At 51.9% G+C, this 23,538-nt stretch overlaps 2 protein-coding genes across 2 annotated transcripts in view; both read right to left on the bottom strand.

Moving 5' to 3' along the window:
• Positions 1–1,698: 1,698 nt before the first annotated feature.
• FAAH (fatty acid amide hydrolase) lies at positions 1,699–16,320 on the bottom strand. Its single transcript, XM_004678961.2, has 15 exons — positions 15,836–16,320; positions 10,815–10,928; positions 9,329–9,463; positions 8,989–9,122; positions 8,704–8,910; positions 8,421–8,461; positions 8,101–8,225; positions 6,528–6,653; positions 5,926–6,023; positions 4,794–4,893; positions 4,536–4,576; positions 3,769–3,808; positions 3,242–3,350; positions 2,613–2,758; positions 1,699–2,086 (listed from the first exon to the last, which is right to left on the bottom strand). The coding sequence occupies exons 1-15, from the start codon at positions 16,028–16,030 to the stop codon at positions 1,958–1,960; spliced, it is 1,740 nt and encodes a 579-aa protein (XP_004679018.1). The 5' UTR covers positions 16,031–16,320; the 3' UTR covers positions 1,699–1,957.
• Positions 16,321–19,316: 2,996 nt separating this feature from the next.
• NSUN4 (NOP2/Sun domain family, member 4) overlaps positions 19,317–23,538 on the bottom strand; it is a 33,321-nt gene continuing 29,099 nt past the window's right edge. The window contains exons 7-8 of the transcript XR_001145253.1: positions 22,984–23,129; positions 19,317–19,395 (exon numbers count right to left, since the gene is read on the bottom strand). The gene's annotated coding sequence lies outside the window, so the exon portion shown is untranslated. The remainder of the gene's footprint in view (positions 19,396–22,983; positions 23,130–23,538) is intronic.

Genomic DNA, 23,538 nt, shown 5'->3' with positions numbered 1-23,538 from the left:
CGGAAAATACTGGAAACCAGTGTCTGCTGAAAGAGATAAGCTTCAACCAGCAGGAACAATGGAGCCCACAGGCAGTAGCCCTTGGTCACTGCACCCTTGTTCACATCCCCAATAACTGCTCCCCACACGATGTTAATAAGTATGGAGGCGCCTTTAGAGGAGGCTGTACACTGCATCCCGCTGGGGCCCCTCTAGGCTTCCCTTTGCTCCACATGGGACGAGAGTTCTCTCTCTCGTCCCGCATTGCTCCCAACACTGCCACCCCATGAGGAAACAGCTGTCATTGCTCATGTGTGTGCAAAGTGGGAGAAACAGGGCAGGACAAAAAGGCAGGGGCAGGTGGCAGTGATTTTATAAAATGATAAAAGGCTGACATTGCAGCAACTATTTGCTCATCCCAATTAGCTGTCCGTGTGGGTTGCGCCATGTCTGTGCCTTGAGACCAACCCCAACTGATGGGGATGCCACACTGGTGGGAAGGGCAGGACCACTGTGCATGCCACCTGGGTGGGGAGCTCTCTCTGGTGGAAGAAAATCAAGGTGTGGCAGCAAGCCTTGGGAAGGAGGCATGCCTGAAGAATGTGAGTGATGGCTCAGAGCCAGCAACATCTTCTTAAGCAAGCAGGAGAATGAAGTTTGTGGGGCCCACGGAGGCCCAATGAGGGTTGTGGGGCCAGTGAGGAATGAGGAAACTGTTCTCGGGGCCAAGACGTTCTCATAGTTTGTCACAGACCAGTCACCCTCCCACCAGCCAGAAAACTCAAGCTGGTGAGACGTGGGCTGGCCTACTCCAGCCTGGGACAGTTCACTTCCAGCTCAAATGTCAAGTCCTAAAGCGCCTCTCCCTGTACCCTGGGCCAGTGCTCTAGCTCAGCCTCAGAACCCCCCGCCCTAGGTGAGGGCCATGGAATGGACATCCTATCTCTCTCCAGGTTCTACCCCTCCTGTGTGGTCCTTTGAGAACTCCCCATTGCCCTTGAGACAGAATTCAAGCTCCTGAGCTGGTTCCCAAGTCCACCATGACCTGGGCCCCATCTAGATCCCTGCTGCTTGTCTTGGCCCCATTCAACACCTGCACCTATGGACTACATCCTGGTCTTTGGGCACATGGTTCCTTCTTCCTGGGATGTCCTCATCCCCTGTCCCAGGCTCTGGGAAGCTTGTAGATTCCACGTAGATCCTCCCCCTTCAGGAAACCTGCCCATAGCAATCTAGCTCAGTCTCATCACCTCCCCAGCCCTTTTTCCGATGGCACCAGCGTGGGACCAGCAGTCTGTGGCCCTGTGCAGGCCCTAGGGTGGCCTCTGAGGACAGAGCTTGCAGTGACAGTGTGCTTGCCATCCAGGAGTACCAGTGTGCTGCTGAGGTGGGCCTACCCACAGACACCCACCACATGAGGCTTTGCTTTCTGGAAAGAAAGGGATCTGAGTTGGGCTGCAGATGATTTAATGGTAGAAGAGCAGGGGGGACCTCCTTGGCCAAGGAGCAGCCAAGGAAGGTGAGGAGGAAGAACAGGCCTCACAAAGCATCGGGCTGTAATGTCCACTCTGAGAGGCCTGACCCATCCTGTGGGTGACAGGAGGCAGGGGGGTTTGGGAAGCAGAACTCTGACACGTCTGGAGCCGGACTTTGGAAAGTCAAGTTTCCAACCTCCAGTGCCCTGACCACGACGACCAGAAAGTACACGGACGAGGAGTCGTTTCTTCACTGTTGGTGGGCCTGTCATATGCCCATGTCATATCTGCTGGCTGCCAAGCGGCAGGGAGGGCAGAGAGGGAACCAGAGAGGAGAGCGAGGTCCAGACTCAGGGCGTCAGCGCTTCCTGCAGGGGCTCGGGGTGGAGATGTGGAAGCCTCTGCCCCAGGCTGAACCTCTCCTTGCAGGGTGGCAGCTGGGCCTTGACTATGATGAGTGCAGTCCAGTGAGCCAGGTCCACTGGAGCCCAGCGGGTGGGCGATCAGGATGGCTGTTTTTCAGGGGTCATCAGTCGCTCTACCTCCCGCATGAACCGCAGACACAACTCTTCCTGCCAGGGGAGAGCCACGCACTGCACAGCCACAGGCAGCCCCACACTCTTCTTCATGCCCTGCAGGGAAGACGTGAATCAACTCAAATGCCCCAAAATAGATGACTGGATCAAGAAGATGTGGTACATATACGCGGTGGACTATTACTCAGCAATCAAAAAGATAAACCCAGGCCTTTCGCAGCCACGTGGATGGAGCTGGAAGGGATCGGATCGTGCTTAGTGAAATAAGTCAGAAAGAAAAAGAAAAATACCAGATGGTTTCACTCATAGCAGGAGTGTAAGGGATGGGGGCGGGGCAGAAGCAATTGTAATAAAGTAAAAACAAACAACCAGAAACATTTTATGGGGGTGGAGAAGGGAATAGGATTAGAACTGGGGTGGGAAGAGCACACGGGACTATGGTGATGGCACACGGGTGAACTGGTGGTGGGAAGTTCACGGGGATTACAACCGAGATGAAGAAATGCACAAAATGAAGAATGATGTAAAAAACAAATAAATATATTTAAAAAAAAGAGTTGGGGTGCAGATGTGAGCGTTGGGGAAGGGGGCTTTGGGAGTCCAGACCAAGCCATGGCCTCACCTTCTTCAGCACCTTGTCCCAAATATCTCCAAAGTAGCCCTGGTAATGATCCATCTGGGCCTCGTCCTCTGCGGTCACCGTGGTGACGGGCACCACCCCCGCGGGGAAGTCCAGGCAGTTGTAGAGCAGAGTGTAGCTGACAGCCCCTGAGAGGCACAACACCAGTGGCGGGAGCGCCGGTGACCCCCAGCGCCTTCCTCCCTGGGAAGTGACGCGCCAAGGGGGCCCTCTCCCAGGATCCAGATTCAGGGCTGGCTGGAGAGCCTGGCCTGTGGAGTTTCCCCCGCCTAGAATACTGTTCCTACCTTTTGAGCTTATCTAAATCCCACCTGGGCTTCAAAGGTCACTTCCCCAACCCACAGCTTCTGTGGCTCAAGGTCTCCAGCTGAGCACAGGCAGCTTCTTCCCTTCCAGCATACCCCACGGGACGGCCACCTCTCCGATCAGCCAGACTGTGGATCCCCCAAAAGTGGGGTCTTCCCCCATGGGGTGTGGGTCTTCTCCCCACCCCTGCACTGCCCTTGCACCTCTGGCCTTCGGCTTCCTGGAAGCCCCACTGGGCTCAGGGCAGAACGCAGAAGAGGAGGAGGCGGCAGATGGCAGGGGCATGAGGGAGCAGCAGACCTCACCTGTGGCCCTGCCTGGAGAATTCGAATCCAGAGCAGGACCCAGCATGGGGGTGAGCAGCACATCCAGTTCCAGAGCTTTCCACTGCGCAATCACAGAGTGACGGTACACCTGGGGAGGACACAGCAGCAGGTGACGCACTCAGCCCATCATCTCGAGGGCTCGCCAGTGCAGGCTTTGTGGCTGGGGTGGCGCTGGCCCCAGCAGCCTCTGCCCCTAAACTGAGCCACCATGGGGTGGAGGTCCCGGGGCACCGTCACTCCAGCTCCCACAGAACCACAGATGCCATGCTTCCCAGGACAGAGCCACACAGCGCCCAGAGGCACCAGAGTGGCAGAGGAGCTCCAGGTCAGGAGCCCTGCAACTTACCCAGGCCCCAGGGACAGGCACACCAGCCAGTGAAGGTTGGCGAGCAGGGCAGGAGCAGTGCAGAGTGGAAGGGGTGCCAGTGGCCGAGAGACCCCACTAGCAGGCCCCCTGTCCACCTCCCAGCCGCCACCTCACTGTAATCTAGGGACTCCAGTCTCACCTCGATCTCGTGCTGCAGTTCCCAGAGCTTTCCAGCTGACCTGGGCAGAGGGAACAAGGTCATTGGGCACGACGGTCACAGCCAGGGATGAACAACCTCAGGCTCTTACCCTTAACCCCACCCACACACCCCAGGCCTCCTTCCTCCAGGAACCCTGCTCAACCGAACGGGAGCTCTTGAGAAGGAAGTAGTTCAAATCTCTACAGTCCCATTGAGAAAATCAGGCCCCAAGAGGGACTTAGGCTCGGTCACTAGTGACTCGACAACAGAGCCAGGACCAGGCCCGGCCTGACCCCTACCTGCCCTTAGGACTCAGGATGGACCAGAGCTGTCAAATGCCCGAGACCCCTGGCGGCAGGTGGAGAGGAGAAGCGAAGGCGCAGCCTGTCAGGGCTGACGCGGGACGGCCACCCTGCCTTTTCCACTCAAGCTATACGGGGCATGCTGGGCCCGGCGCAGCTCCTTCAGATCAGCTCTCCAGGGCAGCGGCTCTCCGGGTTCCCCAGTGTCCCCCTGTCCCCTGCCCCATGCCAACTCCTTCCTGCTCCTTCCCGCCCTGGCCACCCTCTCCCATCCCACTTTCTTCCCCAGGCCCTTGCTCTCCAGCCAAACCTGGACCTTGCTAGGACAACTCCAAGGTCTCACCTGAAGGCCACAGGGGTTGCCCCCCTGACGGGCCACTGGCAGCCTCAGAAGCTGCTTTCCCCCATCTTTTCTTGTCAGAAACCACTTGCACCCACATAGGCAAAAATGGAAAATAGTCTTACCGAGACTTCATGTTTCTGAGAAAGGCCGACAACCTCGGGAGCTGCAGGGAGACAGTCAGTGACTCGGCACGGAGCCAGGCGGTGGCCACAACCCCCCTCCGCCTGTTTCTTGCTCCCACCCCAAATCCCAGGTCAGCCCCGCTTTCACCATGCAGCCTCTGGGGAGGACTTGGGGTGAGGCCATCCCTAGCCACACCAAGAGAGGTTAAAGTAGGGTTCTCTCCGGCCCACCCAGCCCGTCCACTCCTGGGCCCTCACCAGAGGCTTCAGCAGGAAAGCCAGCAGTTCTTTAATCCACGTGGGCAGCTTGAGAATTGGGATCAGGTCCCCCAGGCAAGGGTCCACAAAATCACCTTTGCTGGGAAACAGAGGTTCCGGTCCAGGCCCTCCCACCCAGGCACCCACTCTCTACTCTCTACAGTGACCCTGTCCACCACTTTCACCAGACTCTGGGGCCACTGGTCTCCAGTCCCTTTCTGTGTCTCCTTTCAAATGTGTGATTTGCTCCTGTTGATCCTTTGAGGTGCCTAGGGTCAATCCACATCTCCCAGGACAGGACTCTGTCTCCCTCCCTCCCAAGCTCACTTCCACGCAGTGAGAACTGAGGGCATTAGCTCCCTGGCCAGAGCTTGACACTGAGGCACCCCCCACTGAAGCTGAGGCCAGCGGTGCTGTCTCAAAGCCCACTCTGGCCCTAGATCTCAGGAAAAGATCTCAGGGGCTGCTCCTAGTACCTCATTCCCAGAACCAGGTGAGGTGCAGCCCCTCCTCTAGAAAGCCTGGCCCATATTTGCCTACAGGGGAAGTGCAGTCAGCACAGGCACATTCCCGGGCTTGTCCTTGGCCTCTGTCAGCCTTTAAGGACTGCAGACATGCAAGCAGAGCCAGCAAGCAGCACCTCTAAATGTGAGCTCTGCAAAGACCCTTAAGATGGGTCTGATCCAACCTACCCAGTTTATAGAAGAGGAAATCAAGACCTGGATCAAAAGGGAGATAAAAATGCAGCTCAAGTGAGAAGAACCTGGTGCCACGTGTGATGTCCAGAGGCCTCCCGCCTGCCTCCATCCTGCCTGTCCACCTGCTACCTCCCAGACATCTCAGTGCAGGGTCACCAAGGATGCTCACTTTGGCCTGCCCCTTCACTGCACCTTTCCAGAGTGGACTTCACTGGACCTTTCCTGGCAAGACCCCCCGCCCGAGGCTCAACTTGTGTAAGGGGCCTTAAGGTCCCTGCCCAGAAAGCTCAGACCCTCTCCCTGTTCACTTGAGGTCTCACTTCCTCCAGACTGCCCCCCCCACCCACCCTGGGGGATCACAGCACCCAGCTGCTCCCTCTGGTCTCTCCATCTCCTGAACCCACCACAGACCCTGAAAAACCAACATCACTCACAAGTTCTGTAGGAAGCTGTGGCCACCGTCACTGAACAGCCCACCTGTTGACAGGGTCTCCAGTGCATGGGGTATATTGCTTGGCAGGAAGGGAATGAGCTGTGGGGATCAAGGAGTAGAAGGCCCCCAGACCTGGAATTACTTCATTCCCACGACCCCCATGTTTTCCAGGAGGCCCTGAAGATGGTCTGGTCAGGACCCCTCACTGGAGCCACAAAAGCAGATTGATCAACCTCTAAAAACTCCCCATAAAATGCACGCCATGAGAGAAGTCTGGAGCCACACATAGCTCATCTCAGGAGCAGACAGACCCACTGGCCGCCCATCTCAGGGCCTCCACACCCTCTGGACAGCTGTGCACAAAGCTTGTGGTCGGTGAGACCCCCCCCCCCCAATGCAGCGCTCACATGAGGCCTCCAATATGAGGCCATGTTCGCCATCAATCACTTACTCCGGTACCCTCAGCAGCCCTCTACACACCACTGCCACAGGGACACAGACACCATCCCAACCACCAAGCCACCAGGGTGTGAGGATGCAGGGGTACGGGGCGGCCGTGGTACCAGGAGGGCTCCCCAGAAGGAGGGGCCCCTGCTGTCATACCGTGTGGCCAGCAGCCTCGAGGCTCTGCTTGGTCTCCAGCAGGGCCCGCTTCATGGCCGGAGTGGGCATGGTATACTTGTCGGTCTCGTAATACCCCACACGCAGGGGCTGAGAACTTCTGTAGACCTGGGGACAGAACCCAAGAGGCAGAGTTGTCAGGAGAGAGCAGCCTGAGGTGGGGACCCAGAGAAGCTGCTCAGCCCCAGACACAGAAACACAGCTGTAGCCTCGGTGTCAAAAGGGGACAGCCCCATCTCTTTCACAAAACACCGTCACGGTAAGAAGTTTCCCCTGGCTGCATGGAGGTGTCATGTGAGGCCACTGACGCTTCGGGTCTAAAGAGGCCCAGAGCTGGGCGGGAACCTGCACAAGGCACCGGAGGCAGCGTGACATTGCTGGGCCCGGAGCCCGGGCACCCCGTCTCCGGAGCTGAGTCTCACTTCCTGATTCAAGGATGCAAGTCCTGGTGCTGTGATAACATGTTCCAGACCTCAGGTCACAGGCCTCCTCTCCTCCCTTGCGGGAAGCAGGGTTCAGGCACCGCTGGGCTTGGTCAGAACGTCTTCCTCTACTGAGAAGCGGGGTCCCACCCCACCGGATTCAGATCCCCGGCCCCCCAAGAAGCACCTAGGCCAGCTCTCCTGTCCAGGGGCCCTTCAGCCTTTACAAAGCAACCCAGGCTGGGTGGAGGCAAGAGGTCTGGGCAGGAGAGAAACGCCAACTGCTGAGAAATTGAGCTCCATCACCCAGCTCACTGTCCACGTGACTTTACTATTCTATTTCTGCACACAGCTTCTACCCCCGAATGCTCAGTTATGAAGTACAAATCACTACTGTTCATTCCTGAAAGGCCCATCAAACTCTTCAACAGAAGCATTAAATGACATCTATACCCCGGTACCCCTTGAACTCTTTATCTCAAAATCCTGACCCTGCTGGCCCCACTAATCCAACTATTACATCACAGTCCTCACAACCCCCCACAGTGAAACACTAGCCTTAAGCCAGACTTCAAGATCTCAGCAACTACTCCTGCGCGGCCCAGCCCCCACTCCTTATGCTACTAACGCTCCATCCTCAAGGCAATAGGCAGCCTAGAAGGAAATAAGCTCGGTCTCGCCTCACCCACAGGCGGTTTGGGTGATATTTTGGAGAGCTAGCATTCAGCACTGCTCACAGACCCCAGCTTTCTCTGGGAGGATGGCAGCTCTGCCTCTGTGAAAAACACCCCGCTGGAGGCTGGGGAGACAGGCACGACACTGAAAGGCTCCTGTTCGCAGACAAGGTCTAGGAATTGCCCTCCCAGAGTCCTCAGCCTGAGAAGTGGGTCCTCGACTTCCACTTCTCAGTAGCAGCTGCAGAGCCAGGGGCCAGGAGAGCCAGAGGCTCTCCCCAGCCGAGGCTCCAGGCCCAGTCTGGAAAGCAGAAGGATTTTCCAAATGCAGGCAAGGGCTCCCTCTGGTGACTGTCTGCAGAGCTGCAGCTGGCCCTGGCTTCAGCCATGTGGGGGGCGGGGGGGGGTCTGCTCTCTGGACTCAGGAATCCACGGCTGCCCACCCCCACTGCTGCTCACCTCCTCCCTGAACGGCAGCGGGGGCACGGTGGGGTCCAAGCGGAACATGTCCTCACACAACAGTGCTCGCAGGCACAGCGCCAGGCTCTCCACGTCCCGGGCCATGGGGCCAACTGAGAGCTGAACTGTGGGGCAGGGTGGGGAAGAAGAGAGGTCACTTGGCCCCAGTGGGCTCTTGTCCTTGACCAGAGACAAGGAGGTAGGCACTCAACCCTAGAGCCGCCCGGGACCAGACACTAGCCCCAGAAGAAGGGGCGCAGGTAGAGCGAGTAGACGCTTCCCCACACCTTCCCAGGCCCTGAAGGGACCCTGGGTCTCACCTGCCACCTGTCCATAGACACAGCCCTTCAGGCCACTCTTGCTGGATGAGAAACAAAAAAGGAAACGTTGGGGGGAGGAAATGACCCCAAACCCACATCTCACAGCTCCCCCACCCTCCACCCCGCCAAACTCTAGCCTCAGTGTAAACTAGGAAGGAAAGGCCAGTGCTGTGACGCTCTCTCCCAGTGAGACTCCAGTGAGGAAACTCCTGCATGGCCCGGGAGGGGTGAAGCTAGGCCCCCTGGGGTACACAGCAAGAGGCCCAGAAGGCCCCCCCCATACCTGAGACGGTTTCCTGTCGGCTTGAGACCACAGATGCCACAGAAGGAGGAGGGGAAGCGGATACTGCCTCCGATGTCGGTTCCTAAGCCCAGGGGTGAGCCTCCAGCCCCAATGAGGGCCCCCTCACCCCCAGAGGAGCCACCCGGGCTCTTGGAGGACTTCCATGGGTTCATGGTGCGGCCAAAGAGGGGGTTACTGCAGTCAAAGCTGGAGGAAGCAGGGCCGGGTCAGCCCAGGTGGCGCTGGCCCTACGCACCTGCCCCACCCCACACCCCGAGATCCAACCTGAACATGGACTGGGGCACGTTGGTATGCACGAAGGGCACGGCCCCCTGGAGCTTCAGCACCTGCACCACCACGCTGTCCCACTCTGCCGGCACCCCCTCGTTCAGGCTCAAGCCCAGCGTTGAGTCCTGGCCCTGGGAGGAAAGATGAGGACCAAGAGGCACGTGGCAGATAAGCCAGGGCCCCCTGAGCTGCACAGGGTGCTGCCAGGCCAGGTGGGCACACCCCTCTTACAGCCTCTGGCCCTGATGCTTCCTCTGAGGGCCCAGGGTGGCCTAAAACAGAGTTGGCTGGCAGGAACTGGAGGGGAGTCGAGGCCTGACACTGAAGCAGGGCACACCTTGTAGCTGAAACACTCCTTGAGGCTCACAGGAACACCGTAGAGCAGGCCCTGCTTCGGGGCCTGTGACAGCTGGTTCTCACAGTCTGTCAGGTAGGTGGTCACACAGTTGATCCCCTTGTTCACTTCCCAGGCCTGGGGGAAGGAGAAAGTTACACGAGGCAGAGTGAGGTTGGCCCTTGTGTGTGTGTGTGTGTGTGTGTGTGTGTGTGTGTGGTGTAAAATCGATGCAGAGTTAATCAAAATTATATTTTTACAGCATACCCATGGAAAAAGTAAACCAGAAACATGGCCCAGGGCCAGGGGCATAGAGCATTCACTGGCCACAGCCTCATCTTGACTTTGAGAGAGAGAAAGAGCAGAGGAGACAGAGAGAGCAGAGGACCCCTCTAAACCTTCCCTCTCCCAGGCACTCCTGAGTCTGATAATCAAGTCACAAGGAGTGATGACAAATATCAGAGCTAGAAAGGTATGTGGGAGCTAGCTGAAAGGGGCTACCTGCCACAGGTCCTTTCCAGAGCCTCAAACCACACACAACGGGCCCCTATAAGAGGAACAGGCCAGGGGAGAATGAAATACAGCTTTTAGGAAGTACTCCCTACCCTATAAATAGCTGAGAAAAATGGCTCAGCACTCTGTTGCCACCCCAGGCTTCAGAACTGTATAACCAGAATGTCCACTTACAGGAAGTTTTTCAGGGACATGCACAGAGGAACCATCCTATCTGCTGGGACTCTGTGTCCTCCAAGTGAAGCTGGCCCAGGGGGTTCTGGTTTGTTTTCCACTCGGTCTCTCCCCTCTCTCCTGCTCTGCTGCAGTCACTACACCACTCTCACACACACACCAGTCACCCCCAGCTGCTTGATGGACCCTCGCTCAGGCTCTAGAGCAGTGTTGAAGCACTACCATAATACAAGTCAATTCTTCCTTTTTTTCCATTTTATTTTAAGCATATTTCTTGAGCATTTATTACATAAATGACATAGTGTTCAGCACTGAAGTGCAAAGGCAAATAAAATAGGCTCTGTCCACAGAAAATATTTGACATGGGGAAGAGAAAGCTAAGGGGTGTCGTGATGTAATGAAAACTGTATTATTAGAAAGTGACTCAGAAGAGCAGGGCCTGAAGACCTGGAAACCTGAGAGGTATCTGGCCAGGAGGCTGATGCTTGGTCATAGAGCAAGATGGTGGTTAGAGACCAGGATGACTACAGGGGGTGGGGTGGGGGTAGACAAGGGATGGACTAGAGACCTAGGAACAGAGAACAGACTAGACTTGACTGGTGGGGTATGAGTAGGAGGGAGAGAGAAATTTGGGCTGAAAGCCAGGTTTCTGGTGAAGACAATGTGCTCAGGGTCACACACTCCCCTCCCCAGCAGCCCAGGCACTGTCCCACAGTGCCGCTCAGCAGGGCATATTCCAAGCCAGGTTTTCCTCAAGCTGATGCAAAAAGAGGAAGAGAGGAAGCTCACCAAGTGCCCTTACCTTGCCCACGTAGGTGAAGAGCACAGCCTCTGGAGACAGCTCACCACTGTGTAATTTCTGCACCAGTTCAGGCAGGGGCAGGGCCAGCAGTGCCTCTGAGTCCAGGTCTGGGTTCTGGGGAGACACTGCAGGTCAGTCCCTCACCCCTCACAGGGCCCCTGAGTCTACAACAGACACCTGTGCCTGGTTCACATCCTGTAGCCCCCTTGGGGTACCCAAGCAGATGCTCACCGCCACATGTCAATCCATGACAAGAAGGCCCACCCGCAGCTCTGATACCAGGACTGTCGTCCAGCACCAGCAGGCACTAGCCACCTATGGGCAGTGCAGATACATCTCTTCTAGAAGTTCATTAGCGGGGGACCCAGGGAGAGGCCACGCCAGGCTGACTATGAAACCACTGCAAACCACCACAATGGCTGCCCTACTATGTGCCCAGAAACATGCAGCCTGCGTTTTGATGAAATCTTAGTACTATTCCTATAGCACAGATAAAGAAGCTGAAGCTCAGGCCAGGGTTAAGTGTGAGGAAAACCAACAGAGGGCTGTGAAATAACAGGATTGACTAGGAGGAGACAGCATGCTTGTCACTGTGCTTGTCACTGTGGGTGACAGTAAGACCCAGGAGAGCAGGGCCTGAAGAACTGGAAACCTGAGCCAGCATCCGGCCAGGAGGCTGGCGCTTGGCGGTTCCAGCCAGTGGGCCCAGCAGATTCCTCCTCACCGCCTCACTGCCCACTCACACCCACCACATCCCCAGAGCCAAGCTCCCTCCGCACCTACCAATTGAGGCCCAACACTGCCTTCACTCTCAGCCTCAACAGCAGGAACTCTCCACCAATTCCCTCAATTGGTTAAACCAAAACAACACTTATTTGAAAATTTTCCATAATATTGGGAACTACAAAGAAGAAAAAAGTGGATTTATAATCTCTCCCCCTACACATTAGATAATCCTGATGACTGATTTTTTTTTAAAGAGGTATAACAAAAGACAAATTTAGCATTCTCCCCAAGAAAGAACTTTCAGGACTACCTTGCCCCATCCCTCTTCTGAGAAGGAAACCTCAGGGGAGGGGAAAATCCAGTAAATACGGACAACTGGATGGTGGAGAAGAGGGTCGGGATTTAGTGGTGAACTTAATGTAGTATACACACGTGTTGATTTTTAATGATGCACACCAGGACCTTATATACTTTACTTTTTTTAAAAAAATCCTTGACTACAGGGCCCTCCTTGTAGTGAAGCACTATGGAGCTATCACAGCCACTGGAGCATGGGAGGTGACCCACATGGCGCGGCAGACCTTCCTGTTTTGCCTGCTGCTCTCCTCATCAGTATGTTTCATACTCCCCACTGTTCTGCTCCCCACTGTCTGTCTCTGGTGAATTCTCTCTCCCCACGCACCTCTGGCCTGTACCCCAGTTTGTGTGTATACATAAATACTTAACCAAAAAAAATCCTTGAAAGGAAAATATAGCTCAGTTACTGACATAACAGAAGAAAGGCTTATAAAGAACCCACACCCACACTGTATTATAATTTCTGTATTATAATTTCATTTATTTATTGTAAAAGATTTATTTATTCATGTATACAGAACTGGGGTACAGGCCAGATATGGGGGGGAGGTGAGAGGTTTCACCAGAGTGGGGAGCAGGATAGGCAGATCGACAAAGTACATTGCTGAGGTCTGCTGCGCCCCATGGGTCAGCTCCCTTCCAGGGATCGAACTCATGCTGCAGCGGCTGCAGCTAGCTTGGTAGTGTTGCACTTTAACTTGCTGCGCCACCATGGAGGGCCCTATAATTACATTTACATGTACATATATATTCTTTATTGTAAGAAGGAATCAGACTATAGACACAACACTGCACTTTGCCTTTCCTACCACACAATGAAAGTAGCAGGATGACTTTCTTTCCCCAGTTATGTAAATGTGCTCATTATAAAAACAAAAACAAAAACCCTAGAAAGATAGAGTGTAGGAGAGAAGATAAACGTCACCAGACAGCCCATCAGCCTGGGATGCCAACGACAGGCTGGTTACCACCTTCCCCCACCTCGCTAAGAGGAGCCACATGGTCCTTGTGCACACCAGCTCGAAGCTATCTGCAAGCTCCCGTCCAATCTCCACAAATTTTAATTCTTTCTTGTGTGCTCCCATGTTGACAGCTGATGACACCATTTATAACAGCTATTTTTAAGTCCTCAGCGAGTTTTCAGACAGCTGAGACATTTTCTCCTTCATTAGACACTAAAGTCAGTCTGCACCTCAAGGAGACCAGTCTGTGGTCAAATTCATACAGAATCTCCATGCTACCTACAAAATGAAATCTCTGTCTCCTGCTAATGTCTTGTTTCAATGTAAGCATTTTTCAATAAAAGGACATGCAAGAGCAGGGGAAAATCTTTCCTACTTGACACCATTCAGGGCTGAGGTAAGAAAGTCCCAAGAGAAACACTGCTGAGACAGTCTGAAAGTTCACCTGCCAGTGACTGATGTCACTCTTCCACTCCAGAAGATGTCACCCTTTGACTCCAGAATCACGAGGAGGAGAGAGAAGGAGCTGATCCCTAAGCAGAGCTGAGTTAGGTTAACTGCCCTGTTCCTACCTACGCCCAAGGCCCATAAAGCTGACTTCATTAAGACACCTTCACTGATTGCTCAATAAGGCTCCAGTGACAGCTTTCCCTCACTTCATTCTTTGAAAACACAAAGGTAATTCCCCCAGGCTTCTCCTGGAAAAGCCAAGCACAGGTATTATGAGGCCATGTTCTCTTGCTCCAGGGAAGAGTATAACTATTTCAAAGCCAAAATTTGTGCCCAGAAAGATTCTTTAAGAAAATGGTTATTTCAGGGCCCTCCCTGGTGGCGCAGTGGGTTAAAGCACTGCACTAAGAAGCTTAAGCCACTTCCTCATGAGTTCAATCCCCGCCTGCCCAGAGGAGATCCACATGGCGTGGCAGACCTCTCCTGACCCGCCCGCTGCTCCCCTCAGCAGTGTACTTCGTCGATCTGCCTGTTTTGCTCCCCACTCTGTCCCTGGTGAATCCTCTCACCCTCCGCATCTCTGGCCTATACCCCAGTTCTGTATGAATAAATTAATAAATATTAAAAAAGAAAAGAAAATGGTTATTCCAGAGTAATGTAGAGATGTTGATGCTTGGAGTTAAAGCCAAGGAAACTCATCCTTCTACCACTCCACACCCTACCCGCCTGGTGCAACCTGCAGAGGGGTGCCTGCAGGCAGGAATTACGGGCAGATTCCTGTGACTGCCCCCACATTGCTCTTGGAGTTAACAGAACTCAGTTGGCCACACAGGACTGGGAGGCCTGGGGGCAGCTGGGGTCTCCAAACTCAGCTGGGGTGGGGCTGCCACAAAGACCCTTGAGAGAGATACCTCCAGGCCTCAGTCAGAGAAGGGAAATTAGACAGTGAAGAACTTGTGCACAAGGGCCCTCCCTGGTGGCACAGCGAGTTAAGTCTCGGCACTATGACGCTATCACAACCACCGCAGCACAAGTTCCATCCCGGGCCTGGGAGCTGACCCCCAGGACCCAGCAGATCTCTCCTATCTTGTCCGCTGCTCCCCCTCGGCAGTGTATTTCAGTGGATTTGCCTGTCTGCTCCCCACTCTGTCTCTGGTGAATCCTTTCACTCCCCACATCTCCTGCATGTACCCCAGTTCTTGTATGCATAAATAAATCTTTAAAAAAGAAAGAAAGAAAGAAAGAACTTGTGCTCAAGCAGAGGCAGTGCTGCCCCGTTTGGACAGAACATCAGTGCCTCCCAATCTGGACAGAGGGGAAAACTGACTGATGGTGCCATCTTGATGCATGGAGGCCGGAACCAGAAGCATTCGACTTCAGTAAAGAAGTGAATACGGCATCATCTAGCCTGGGAATGCTGAAACATCATGTCACACCATTACATCCATGAAACTCACAGCAATCAAGGCCCAGTGGCAGCTCCTTATATATCTCCTCCCTGTTCCTCTCCACTGGAATGACCCTGGATACTTCCAGTGGGCATGTAGTTTCTTTTGTTATTTTGGGGGGCGGTGGGGGTAGGCATGTAGTTTCTAATTCCAGTTCTGGCCCAACTCAAACATCACTTGCTATTGCTTACCCTCTGCTAAATGCAATTTTCTGAGACCCCCTCCCTGTCTTCCATTTGCTGTCCCTGTCACCTAATACGCCTTCCCACCAGCAGATTCCAATCCTACCAAACACATGCCCGTACACAATAAAGGCAAGCTTTTCCTCCTCTGCGCTTGACCAAAAACGGAACACAGTTCAGCATTCTGACTTCTAACTGGGTCCAGGGTCTCATACACCTGGAAGAGAAAACACCTTCTGCTAGCAACCCCTCCTGGCCCCACACACTGAGCTGATCCTGAAGGAGAAAAGCTTGTTGACAGACCACCCAAGGAACCGGTGGAGCCAGACCTGTTCCCTAGGGGTTTGTTGGCTCCCAGGAAGCGGCAGCGTGGGCAGGAGGAACTGCGGGGCTTCCAGTGCCAGCTGCTATGCCAGTAGCTCCCTGTACTCTTGCCAAGTCCCTTTTCAGCTCCGTTTCAGGATCCTCAGGTACAGATCTAAGAGTCTGAACTGCAAAATCTTGAATTCCCGCAACCATCTCTCGCATTCCAAAGTCCTAAACCCTAGCATCCTTTTGGTTCTCAGGCTTGCCTTTTTAGCGCTCTAACAGTCAGTGACCTTACTCTTGGCAAAAAGCAAAGCTCCTCTTTAACCCAGTGCGGCAATGGCCTTTCAAGACCTGCCCAGTCCCATTCGTTTCCCTCCCTCCCCTAGGCCTCACCTGGCCCAGTCGGGAATGCTTTAGGGCGAGGAGGAATTCCGAAAAGTTACAAAGCTGCGCTGCCCAACTCACCTGTGCGGCCCACCCCTGCCTGCTCTGCGCCGGTCCTACCCTCCACCTGTCCCTCCAGCTGAAAGTGCTACCGGTATACCCCCCTCACCCCGCACCGTCCCACCCCTAACCCGGGCCGTCACCTGAAGCCGGAAGCGCTGCGCCGCCTTGTCCATGGTGTCCAGGGCCGCTCGCTGCCTCCGTCGCGCCCGGGTCACCGCGCCCCGCGCCGTCCGGCGACCGGACCAGCGCAGGGCCACGGCCGCCGCCACGAAGCAGCAGGCCAGGGCAGCTCCGGAGGTTCCAGAAAGGGCGGGCCACAGTACGTCCAGCACCATGATCTCCCGCCGCCTACAGCTGCCGAGGGCTACTGATGAAGAAGCAGCACGCGCGGATTCAACAGCAAAACCCGGCCTGGATCAGCCGGGGATGCAGCGCCCGCTGCGCCGGAGGGGCGGGAGTGCGCCGTTGCCTGGCAGCGGGCGCGAGGCTGCCTGCGCGCAACCGTCAAGGTCAAACCCCACGCTGGATTAAGGTTGCTCCCCACGTTCTCCCGCTCTGGGGCAGGAAGAGCAGGAGAGGCGGGCGGGTCAGTCACCTCGCGTGGGCGTCGTCGGACGCAGGAAGCTTAGCAGCGGTTCTGCGCCGCCGCCAGCTGCGCCTCCGCCCTGCGTGCTCTAGAGCCCTGACTCGGGGTGTGGTCCGGAAAGGCGGGCTGAAAAGACTGGGAGGAGGAGCAATAGATTGGGTCTCGGGCCCGATTCATCCAGGAGAGGCTTGCGGAGGGGCCCGTGCGCTCAGAGAGGGCACACCTGTCCCGTGTTGGGGGCTTTCGGGATACCTGTCCTCAGACAGGACGGGAAGTTCCTGTCAAGGCTTCCACCTGCTGCTTTCTTCCCTTTGCTAACCCTGGGACTCCTAGTCTTTCGGGCCCTGGGCTCTTCATAGCCAAGCCATCACTTATCCTTCCGCTTAGCCATCACCTGCAGACTCACCTTCCCAGGGGCACCCTTTTCTAGTCCTGGCTCTCCTGGAGTTCACACCCACGAAGTAGAAAGAATACCTGACCAAGAGAGTCTAGGTTATTGGGAGGGCTGAGAGGATGACACACACACACAACTCCCATAGGCCTTTTACAGATCGTTATGAGCTTTATAGCTCATTTGTCCTACCAACCGACTTATGGGGAGGGAATTTTCATTAGCCTCATCTTTACAGACAAGGTAAGTGAGGGGTTAAGTGACTTCTGTGGGCCACACAAGAAGTGCACAAGTGAGTGACTGAAGGTCTAATCCTAACCATTCCTCTAAAGCATTAAGCAGAATTACCACTACACTGCCCCTGGGATCAGGCTAGTGGGGTGGAGTATAGGAAGAAAGTGCTTTGTGACTGCAAACAGTTGTCAGTCAGTCCACTTCTGTTTTTACCTCTCTGAATCTGAAAATGGAGTTGGTTATAGTGCCTACCTCACAGGATTTTTAGAAGCAGGCTGTGAGAGCCTTTTCCTGGTACATCATAGGTCCATATGTGTGTACTAAGTGAAAAGCACACCAGTAGAGAATCTTGAATGTTACTGGAAGAATGCAAACCTGAGAGCCCTGCATATCACCCTCAGGCTCTTGAATTAGGAAGGATACCAAGGCCTTGAGTGTCTTAAGTCTTCACTTCTGTTGAGTGCCTCCGAGTTCCTTCTCAGCACTACTGACCCATTGCGAGTTTTATATTCATGGACATCAGTTTCCCTAGAAGAGAGGGGCTGGCAGATACAGGATGATGGAAAATCCAATCCAAAGGAGGTCCTTGCAAGGTCACTTACTCCTCCACAGGATCAAGGAATTCTAGCCTTGATTAGCCCTCCACATGCTGGGTAATTTTTAGTGACTCAATTTTCTTTTCTATAAAATGAGAAGTATTCTTCCAGACTCCCTTTGCCTCTCAAAAAGGAGAAAATAAGATAATAGTTATGGGACATTTTTGGCCATTTCTGAGGCTTGATCACCAAGTCATAACCTGCTGTGAATTGGGCCAAAATACGTTTATTTAGAAACTCCATTAACAAAGTATTCACCTGTATTTGTTTGCTATAATGATGATTTCTCTAGGTAGTAATTTCCTGTGGGCATTAAAAAAAATATTTATGCATACAGAACTGGGGTACAGGCCAGAGATGCAGGGGCGGTGAGAACATTCACCAGAGAAGAGTGGGGAGCAGAATAGGCATTTTTTTTAAAGATTTATTTATTCATACAGAACTGGGTTATAGGCCAGAGATGCCGAGGGTGAGAGGCTTCACCAGAGAAACAGTGGGGAGGAGAACAGGCAGATGGATGAAGTACACTGCTGAGGGGAGCAGCGGGCGGGTCAGGAGAGGTCTGCCATGCCATGTGGATCTCCTCCGGGGCAGGCGGGAATCGAACTCATGCGGAAGTGGCTTAAGCTTCTTAGTGCTGTGCTTTAACCCGCTGTGCCACCAGGGAGAGGCCCAGAATAGGCATATTGATGAAGAGATGCTGCTGAGGGGAGCAGCGGGTGAGACAGGAGAGGTCTGCTGCACCATGTGGGTCACCTCCCTGGCCTGGGATCAAACTTGTGCTGAAGTGGCTGTGGCTAGCTTCATAGCACTGTACTCCAGGGAGGGCCCTCCTGTGAGCATATTAAATAGGGTTTCATCTGTTAAAAGGATTTAGAGATGAACATCTGACACTGAGTCTGGTATCTGTGGTTCAATGCAACCCACATCCACTGACACCTGTAATATATGATGAACTCTATGGGAAAACCAAGGCAGGCTCCAGATCTCATTCCTATAGAGCTCAAGCTGTGTTTGGGAATGAAAAAAACATGCATAGACCAAAAAACAAAGACTTTTGTTTTTTATTAAAAATGCAGAGATCATGCCTCAGAAATCCCAAGAGCCTTGGATGCTGAGCCCTTAGGCTGAACAGCCATAGGAAAGCAGGATGGTTTTAAATTTGGCTTTGGCGCCTCTGGTAACCCATTCCTGTTGTGTGACTGTGTCCTAGTTTCCTACCTGCAAAATAAGATAATAGTACCCCTCTCCCCCATTCTTTAGCACTCTTAAGACTCAAATGAGTTAACAGGTGACAGTGAGAACAGAGCATAAGGCACAGTAAACATCCTGTGGGTCTGTGGTCTGTGGGTCTGCCATTGATAGGGAACGCAGGCCTCAGATTACCTCAGCCAATAAAAGTTTGAGGAAAAAGAAAGTGGTTTACTTTGTCAACAAATGAGGAGGGCAGCAGACTGCTGTCTGAAAGACCACTGTCCTGCTCTTTGGCTGGGTGCAAGGGAAAACAGGAGGAGATGGGCAAGGGTCTGCAAAGAGGAGGGGAGCGGGTTCAGCACCAGCTTGCTTTTTTCAACAACTGCTTTTTTTTTTTAAAGATTTATTTATTTGTACATACAGAACTGGGGTACAGGCCAGAGACTCAGGGGTGGTGAGAGGCTTTACCAGAGACAGAGTGGGGAGCAGAACAGGCAGATGGACGAAGTACACTGCTGAGGGGAGCAGCGGGCGGGTCAGGAGAGGTCTGCCACGCCATGTGGTCACCTCCAGGGCAGGCGGGGATCGAACTCATATGATCGAACTCATGCGGAAGTGGCTTTAGCTTCTGAGTGCAGTGCTTTAACCCGCTGCGCCACTAGGGAGGGCCTCAACAACTGCTTTTTAACTCCCTTTTCCCTGGAATGCAAGAAGACAAACCTGTCAAACAAGAGGAAAATTGCAAGAAACGGGAAGACAAACTTGTTAATGCTTATCTGAGACCAGCCATTTTTTAAAAATATTATAATAGTTTATTTTTACATCATTTTGTGCCTTTTCCCATCTCAGTTGTAATCCCCATGGGTTTCCCATCACCAAATCACCCATGTGCCATCACCATAGTCCAGTGCACTTCCCTCCCCCCACTGTTTTTGATCCCATTCCACCCCTGTTAAATGTCTCTGGTATATAGTTGTTCATTATTATTATTTTCTCACCTGAGACCAGCCATTTTTAACTGCACCACTACTCCTATGAGGCCTGTATTTTGTTACCTGCAGTTCTGCACTTCTATAGAAGGTCAGAACTGCCCCAGTCAGTCAGTCATTGCTTAACCTTACAAGGTGCCTTTCAAATCAATAAAGAGCAGAAATCCTACATCACTCTGGGAAGGTATGCATTGTAAGGTATGACAGGGAATGCCCAGAGGCCAATATATGGCTAGGGAAACCAGAAGTTGATCAGTTGAATGCCTTGTTGATAAGATTGAAACCCTGGCTGAGCTTGATCTCTGTTACAAAACTGAGTCAACAAGCAGATGAGAAGTGTCTGGTGGGCAGACTCACAACCCCTGATATACAGATAAGCACATTTTCTAGTTTCACCCCTCCCTTTTCTTTTTATCCCCTTTCCCCTCACAACTGATACTGTACAATTATTCTATCAATAAAAAGGCCAGATTTTGCTCTACAACAGCATCCTGCGTCCTACAGCCTGCTCCATGACTCCCTTTTGTCAATATGGTGTTGTCAATGTAACACAACCCATGCATGCTGATCATTTTTTTCATTATAGAAGTAGAGACCTATACAAAGAGAGGGTTTTACATATACACAATGGAATATTAGCAATCAAAAAAGATAAACTCATGCTTTTTGCAGCAACATGATGGAGCTGGATCATGCTTAGTGAAATATATCAGAAAGAAAAGGAAAAATACCAGTTTCACTCACTGCAGGAGCATAAGGGATCAGGGCGGGTAAAAAAAAAAAAAGAGAAGCAAATGTAATAAAGTAAAAACAAAAACAAGTAAGTATAAATCAGAGACATGTTATGGGGTAGAAAGGGGAATGGGATAAAAACTAAGGTGGGAAGAGTGCATGGGACTGTGGTGATGGCACACGGGTGAATTGGTGGTAGAAGCTCATGGGGACAACTGAGATGAAAAAAAGCACAAACTAAAGAATGATGAAAAAAAAAAAAAAGCCCAAGCTCAGGAACCAGACTGAGTTCAAATCCTATCTCTGATGTTTGCTGACCGTGTAACTTTGAGTAAACCACTTTAACCTTTTATCCCTCAGCATCCTTATCTGCAGAAGGAGGGGGGGGGCGAGGGAGATAACTTTAGGGACTACTATCAACCCACGATAATCAGGTTTCAATAAGTCAAAAGGCATTTATTCAAGAACAGGAATCATGAAATCATGATTCGGGTCCATGACAAGGGATATTCCATCAGGGACAGGGCAGAGTCTTAAAGGAGCAGGCAGGGGAGATGGTCTGAGGTTAGGTCAGTTGTGAAATCTGAACTGGCTTATCTGTAATTGCAAAAGGTACACAGAAGTATTCAGACAGAATGTTGCAGGCTGGGCTGTCCAATTTCTTGTTTTTTTCGTAGCCACCCAATGCTGAGACAGGCTGTTTTTAATTTTTATCTAGAAGTGTCAACATGGCAGCTTAGAGACAAGATGGAGTCTGTTTGACTCAACAGTTTCCACAGAAACTCACAAAAGATTAAATTAGTTAATTGAAGGAAGCATCTTAGAACAACCCTGGGTCCACTATAAGGATTCAACAAAGATTAGCACATTATTTAGATAGAGATGTTTGGGGAAAGTGATTGGAAGCAGGTCCAGAGAGACAAGCGAACAGAGGCCATGGAATACAAGAACAGGTAGCTACTCCTGTCTATCAGGGATGGGTTTCCAAGTCTCCACCTGTTCCCAGAATAAGTCAACACCACACTGTTCTATTTAGCCAGGACAGCAAGTACCTGTACTCAGGTGGTACATTTACTGGAGAATCACTCTTACCTGCTACTGTCCCACACATAGGCTCTGTGGGTCCCTAAGTGGGATAAGGGTTCTCCCAGTTAATTAGTAACTTTGAGCAAATCATCCTGTGTGGCCTCTGCTGTGAAGTGAGAAGACAGTTAATGCTTTGCCAAGTTCCTGCAGAGGTTGGAGGTGGAGCAGCTAGGAGGGCGGAGACCTTGCCTAAGGGAAGGGAGCATCTCAGATTCCAAGGGTTTGAAGTTTGTCTTTGTTAGAGAAGAGTGTGCCCTTGTTCTCAGTAACAGCACAGTTCTCAGTTTCCTTAACTTCGTGGGACTTTCCTGAGACTTGTTGAACGGAGGCAAGGAAAGGGTTACAGTCCTGTCCTAAGGCACTCACAATATAACACACTCAGAGACCCTATGTTTGGGGCACCTTCTAATAGTGGCCCTTCTGACAGTGCTTTTCAAAGCACTGCCAGGTTTGTTTTTTTTTTTTTTTTTTACCTCAGCGACCTCTTAGACTCCTATATGGCTTCTGAGTTAGGGAAGCGTTTGTCTCCTTTGATAACTACAGAAATTATTCCACACCCCACTCCACTATCTGGGCGCTTTGCAAAAGTAAGTCTGTAGTTCTTCCCTCCAGAGGGTGGAGTTTTATTTCTCCACCTGAGTAAATTCAACCTGACCTTTGTGACTTGCTTTCATAGAACTTAGTGCTAATTCTGAGCCCAAGCTGCAAAACAATTGTTTTTGCTCTCCCAGGATTCCTGCCACTGCTCCCTGTCCTGAGAATGAGTCTGAGCCAGCCTGTCAGATCAACCCATGTGAAGTAGCACCTGTTTCCTAGCCCTGTAGTGTTCCTAGCTAAGTCTCAGGCCCTTACATGGGTTAAGAGAGCCCAGCCCCAGATGGAAAGGTCACTTAACTGCAAACGCCTGAGTGAGGATAGCTAAGCCCATCTTAAGCTCAGCAAAACCACTGACCAACCAATAAACTCAAAGAATAATAAATGGTTGGTTAAACTAGTATCTGAGAGGGTTATTACTTTGTAGCTATTACAAAGTAACAGCTAACTGATATACCTCCCAATCCCCATTACCTAGATGAAAAACGGGCCCACAGTGACTTGCTCAATAGCACACAACTACTTGCAAGCCAAGCCTGGATCTTTGAGACCCCCAAGCCAAGCCTGGATCTTTGAGACCCCCAATCCCTGTTCTTAAATATATTTTCCTCCATGTCCTGTTTGGAGATATCTTTCTAGATAGACATGATATGACAGGTTTTCTTCCTCCTAAATGTATTTAAAACTATAGGGTAGGCACGTGCCTTTACCATTCTGCCCAAGGACTCCCTCATTGTTTTTGAGAATTAAATGATTTAATGTTAGCAGAGTATTTGGAACAGTACCTAACATATAGCAAGGGCGAAATAAATTAAATATGACTGAAGATTAGTCACAGCAACAGCAATGTTTATTAGGAAAACGTTGTTTCAATAGTGAGAGCTACCTATTTTCCTCTTGGAGCTGGTGGCATCAGGATGAGTGTTGAGTCAGCTTGTCTGCTGTGCGCTCTTCTATCCAAGATGGTGTGGGAGACATCTCGTGGGTGGTGAACCAGTGAAAACCAGACATGCAGAAAAGCATGCCTCGCTTCTTGAGAAACACAGAAGGGACATTATCACACATTTACCTCATTTTTGACTGAGTATATTCTGGTAGATTGTATGTAAATCAAATCCTAATATAATCTATATTATTTAAAGAATTCATCCAGGGAATCATTATACAAAGTGAAGATGACTTTTGTAAAGCAAATAGTATCCCTCTGAGGGACATTCAAAATTTTGCCTAGAGATGGACTGGCTGTGTGTCTGAAACAAATCTAGTGCGGGAGTCTCTTGGAAGCCATGTAGCACATACAGTGTGGCTGACCAACTAACTGCAAAAGTCAGAGCTTTTCCATTACTTGACAAGGATTCAGGAACTGTAATGACATCTCTTGAGCAGAATCCCACAGAAGCAGAACTACACGATATGATTCAGGAAGTAAATGCTGAGGATA

This window comes from Condylura cristata, unplaced genomic scaffold (assembly GCF_000260355.1).
Source record: "Condylura cristata isolate star-nosed mole 26May11 unplaced genomic scaffold, ConCri1.0 scaffold00008, whole genome shotgun sequence".
NCBI classification, from domain to species: Eukaryota; Metazoa; Chordata; class Mammalia; order Eulipotyphla; family Talpidae; genus Condylura; species Condylura cristata.
This window is presented reverse-complemented; position numbering and strand designations above follow the sequence as displayed.

Excerpts from the sequence above, each read along its gene's own strand:
- FAAH (XM_004678961.2), bottom strand. The coding sequence starts at position 16,030 with ATGGTGCTGGACGTACTGTGGCCCGCCCTTTCTGGAACCTCCGGAGCT. Across the intron at positions 8,462-8,703 it reads CCGACAGGAAACCGTCTCAG|CAAGAGTGGCCTGAAGGGCT; the intron begins GTATGGGGGGGG and ends TTTCTCATCCAG. Across the intron at positions 8,226-8,420 it reads TGTCTATGGACAGGTGGCAG|TTCAGCTCTCAGTTGGCCCC; the intron begins GTGAGACCCAGG and ends CCTGCCCCACAG.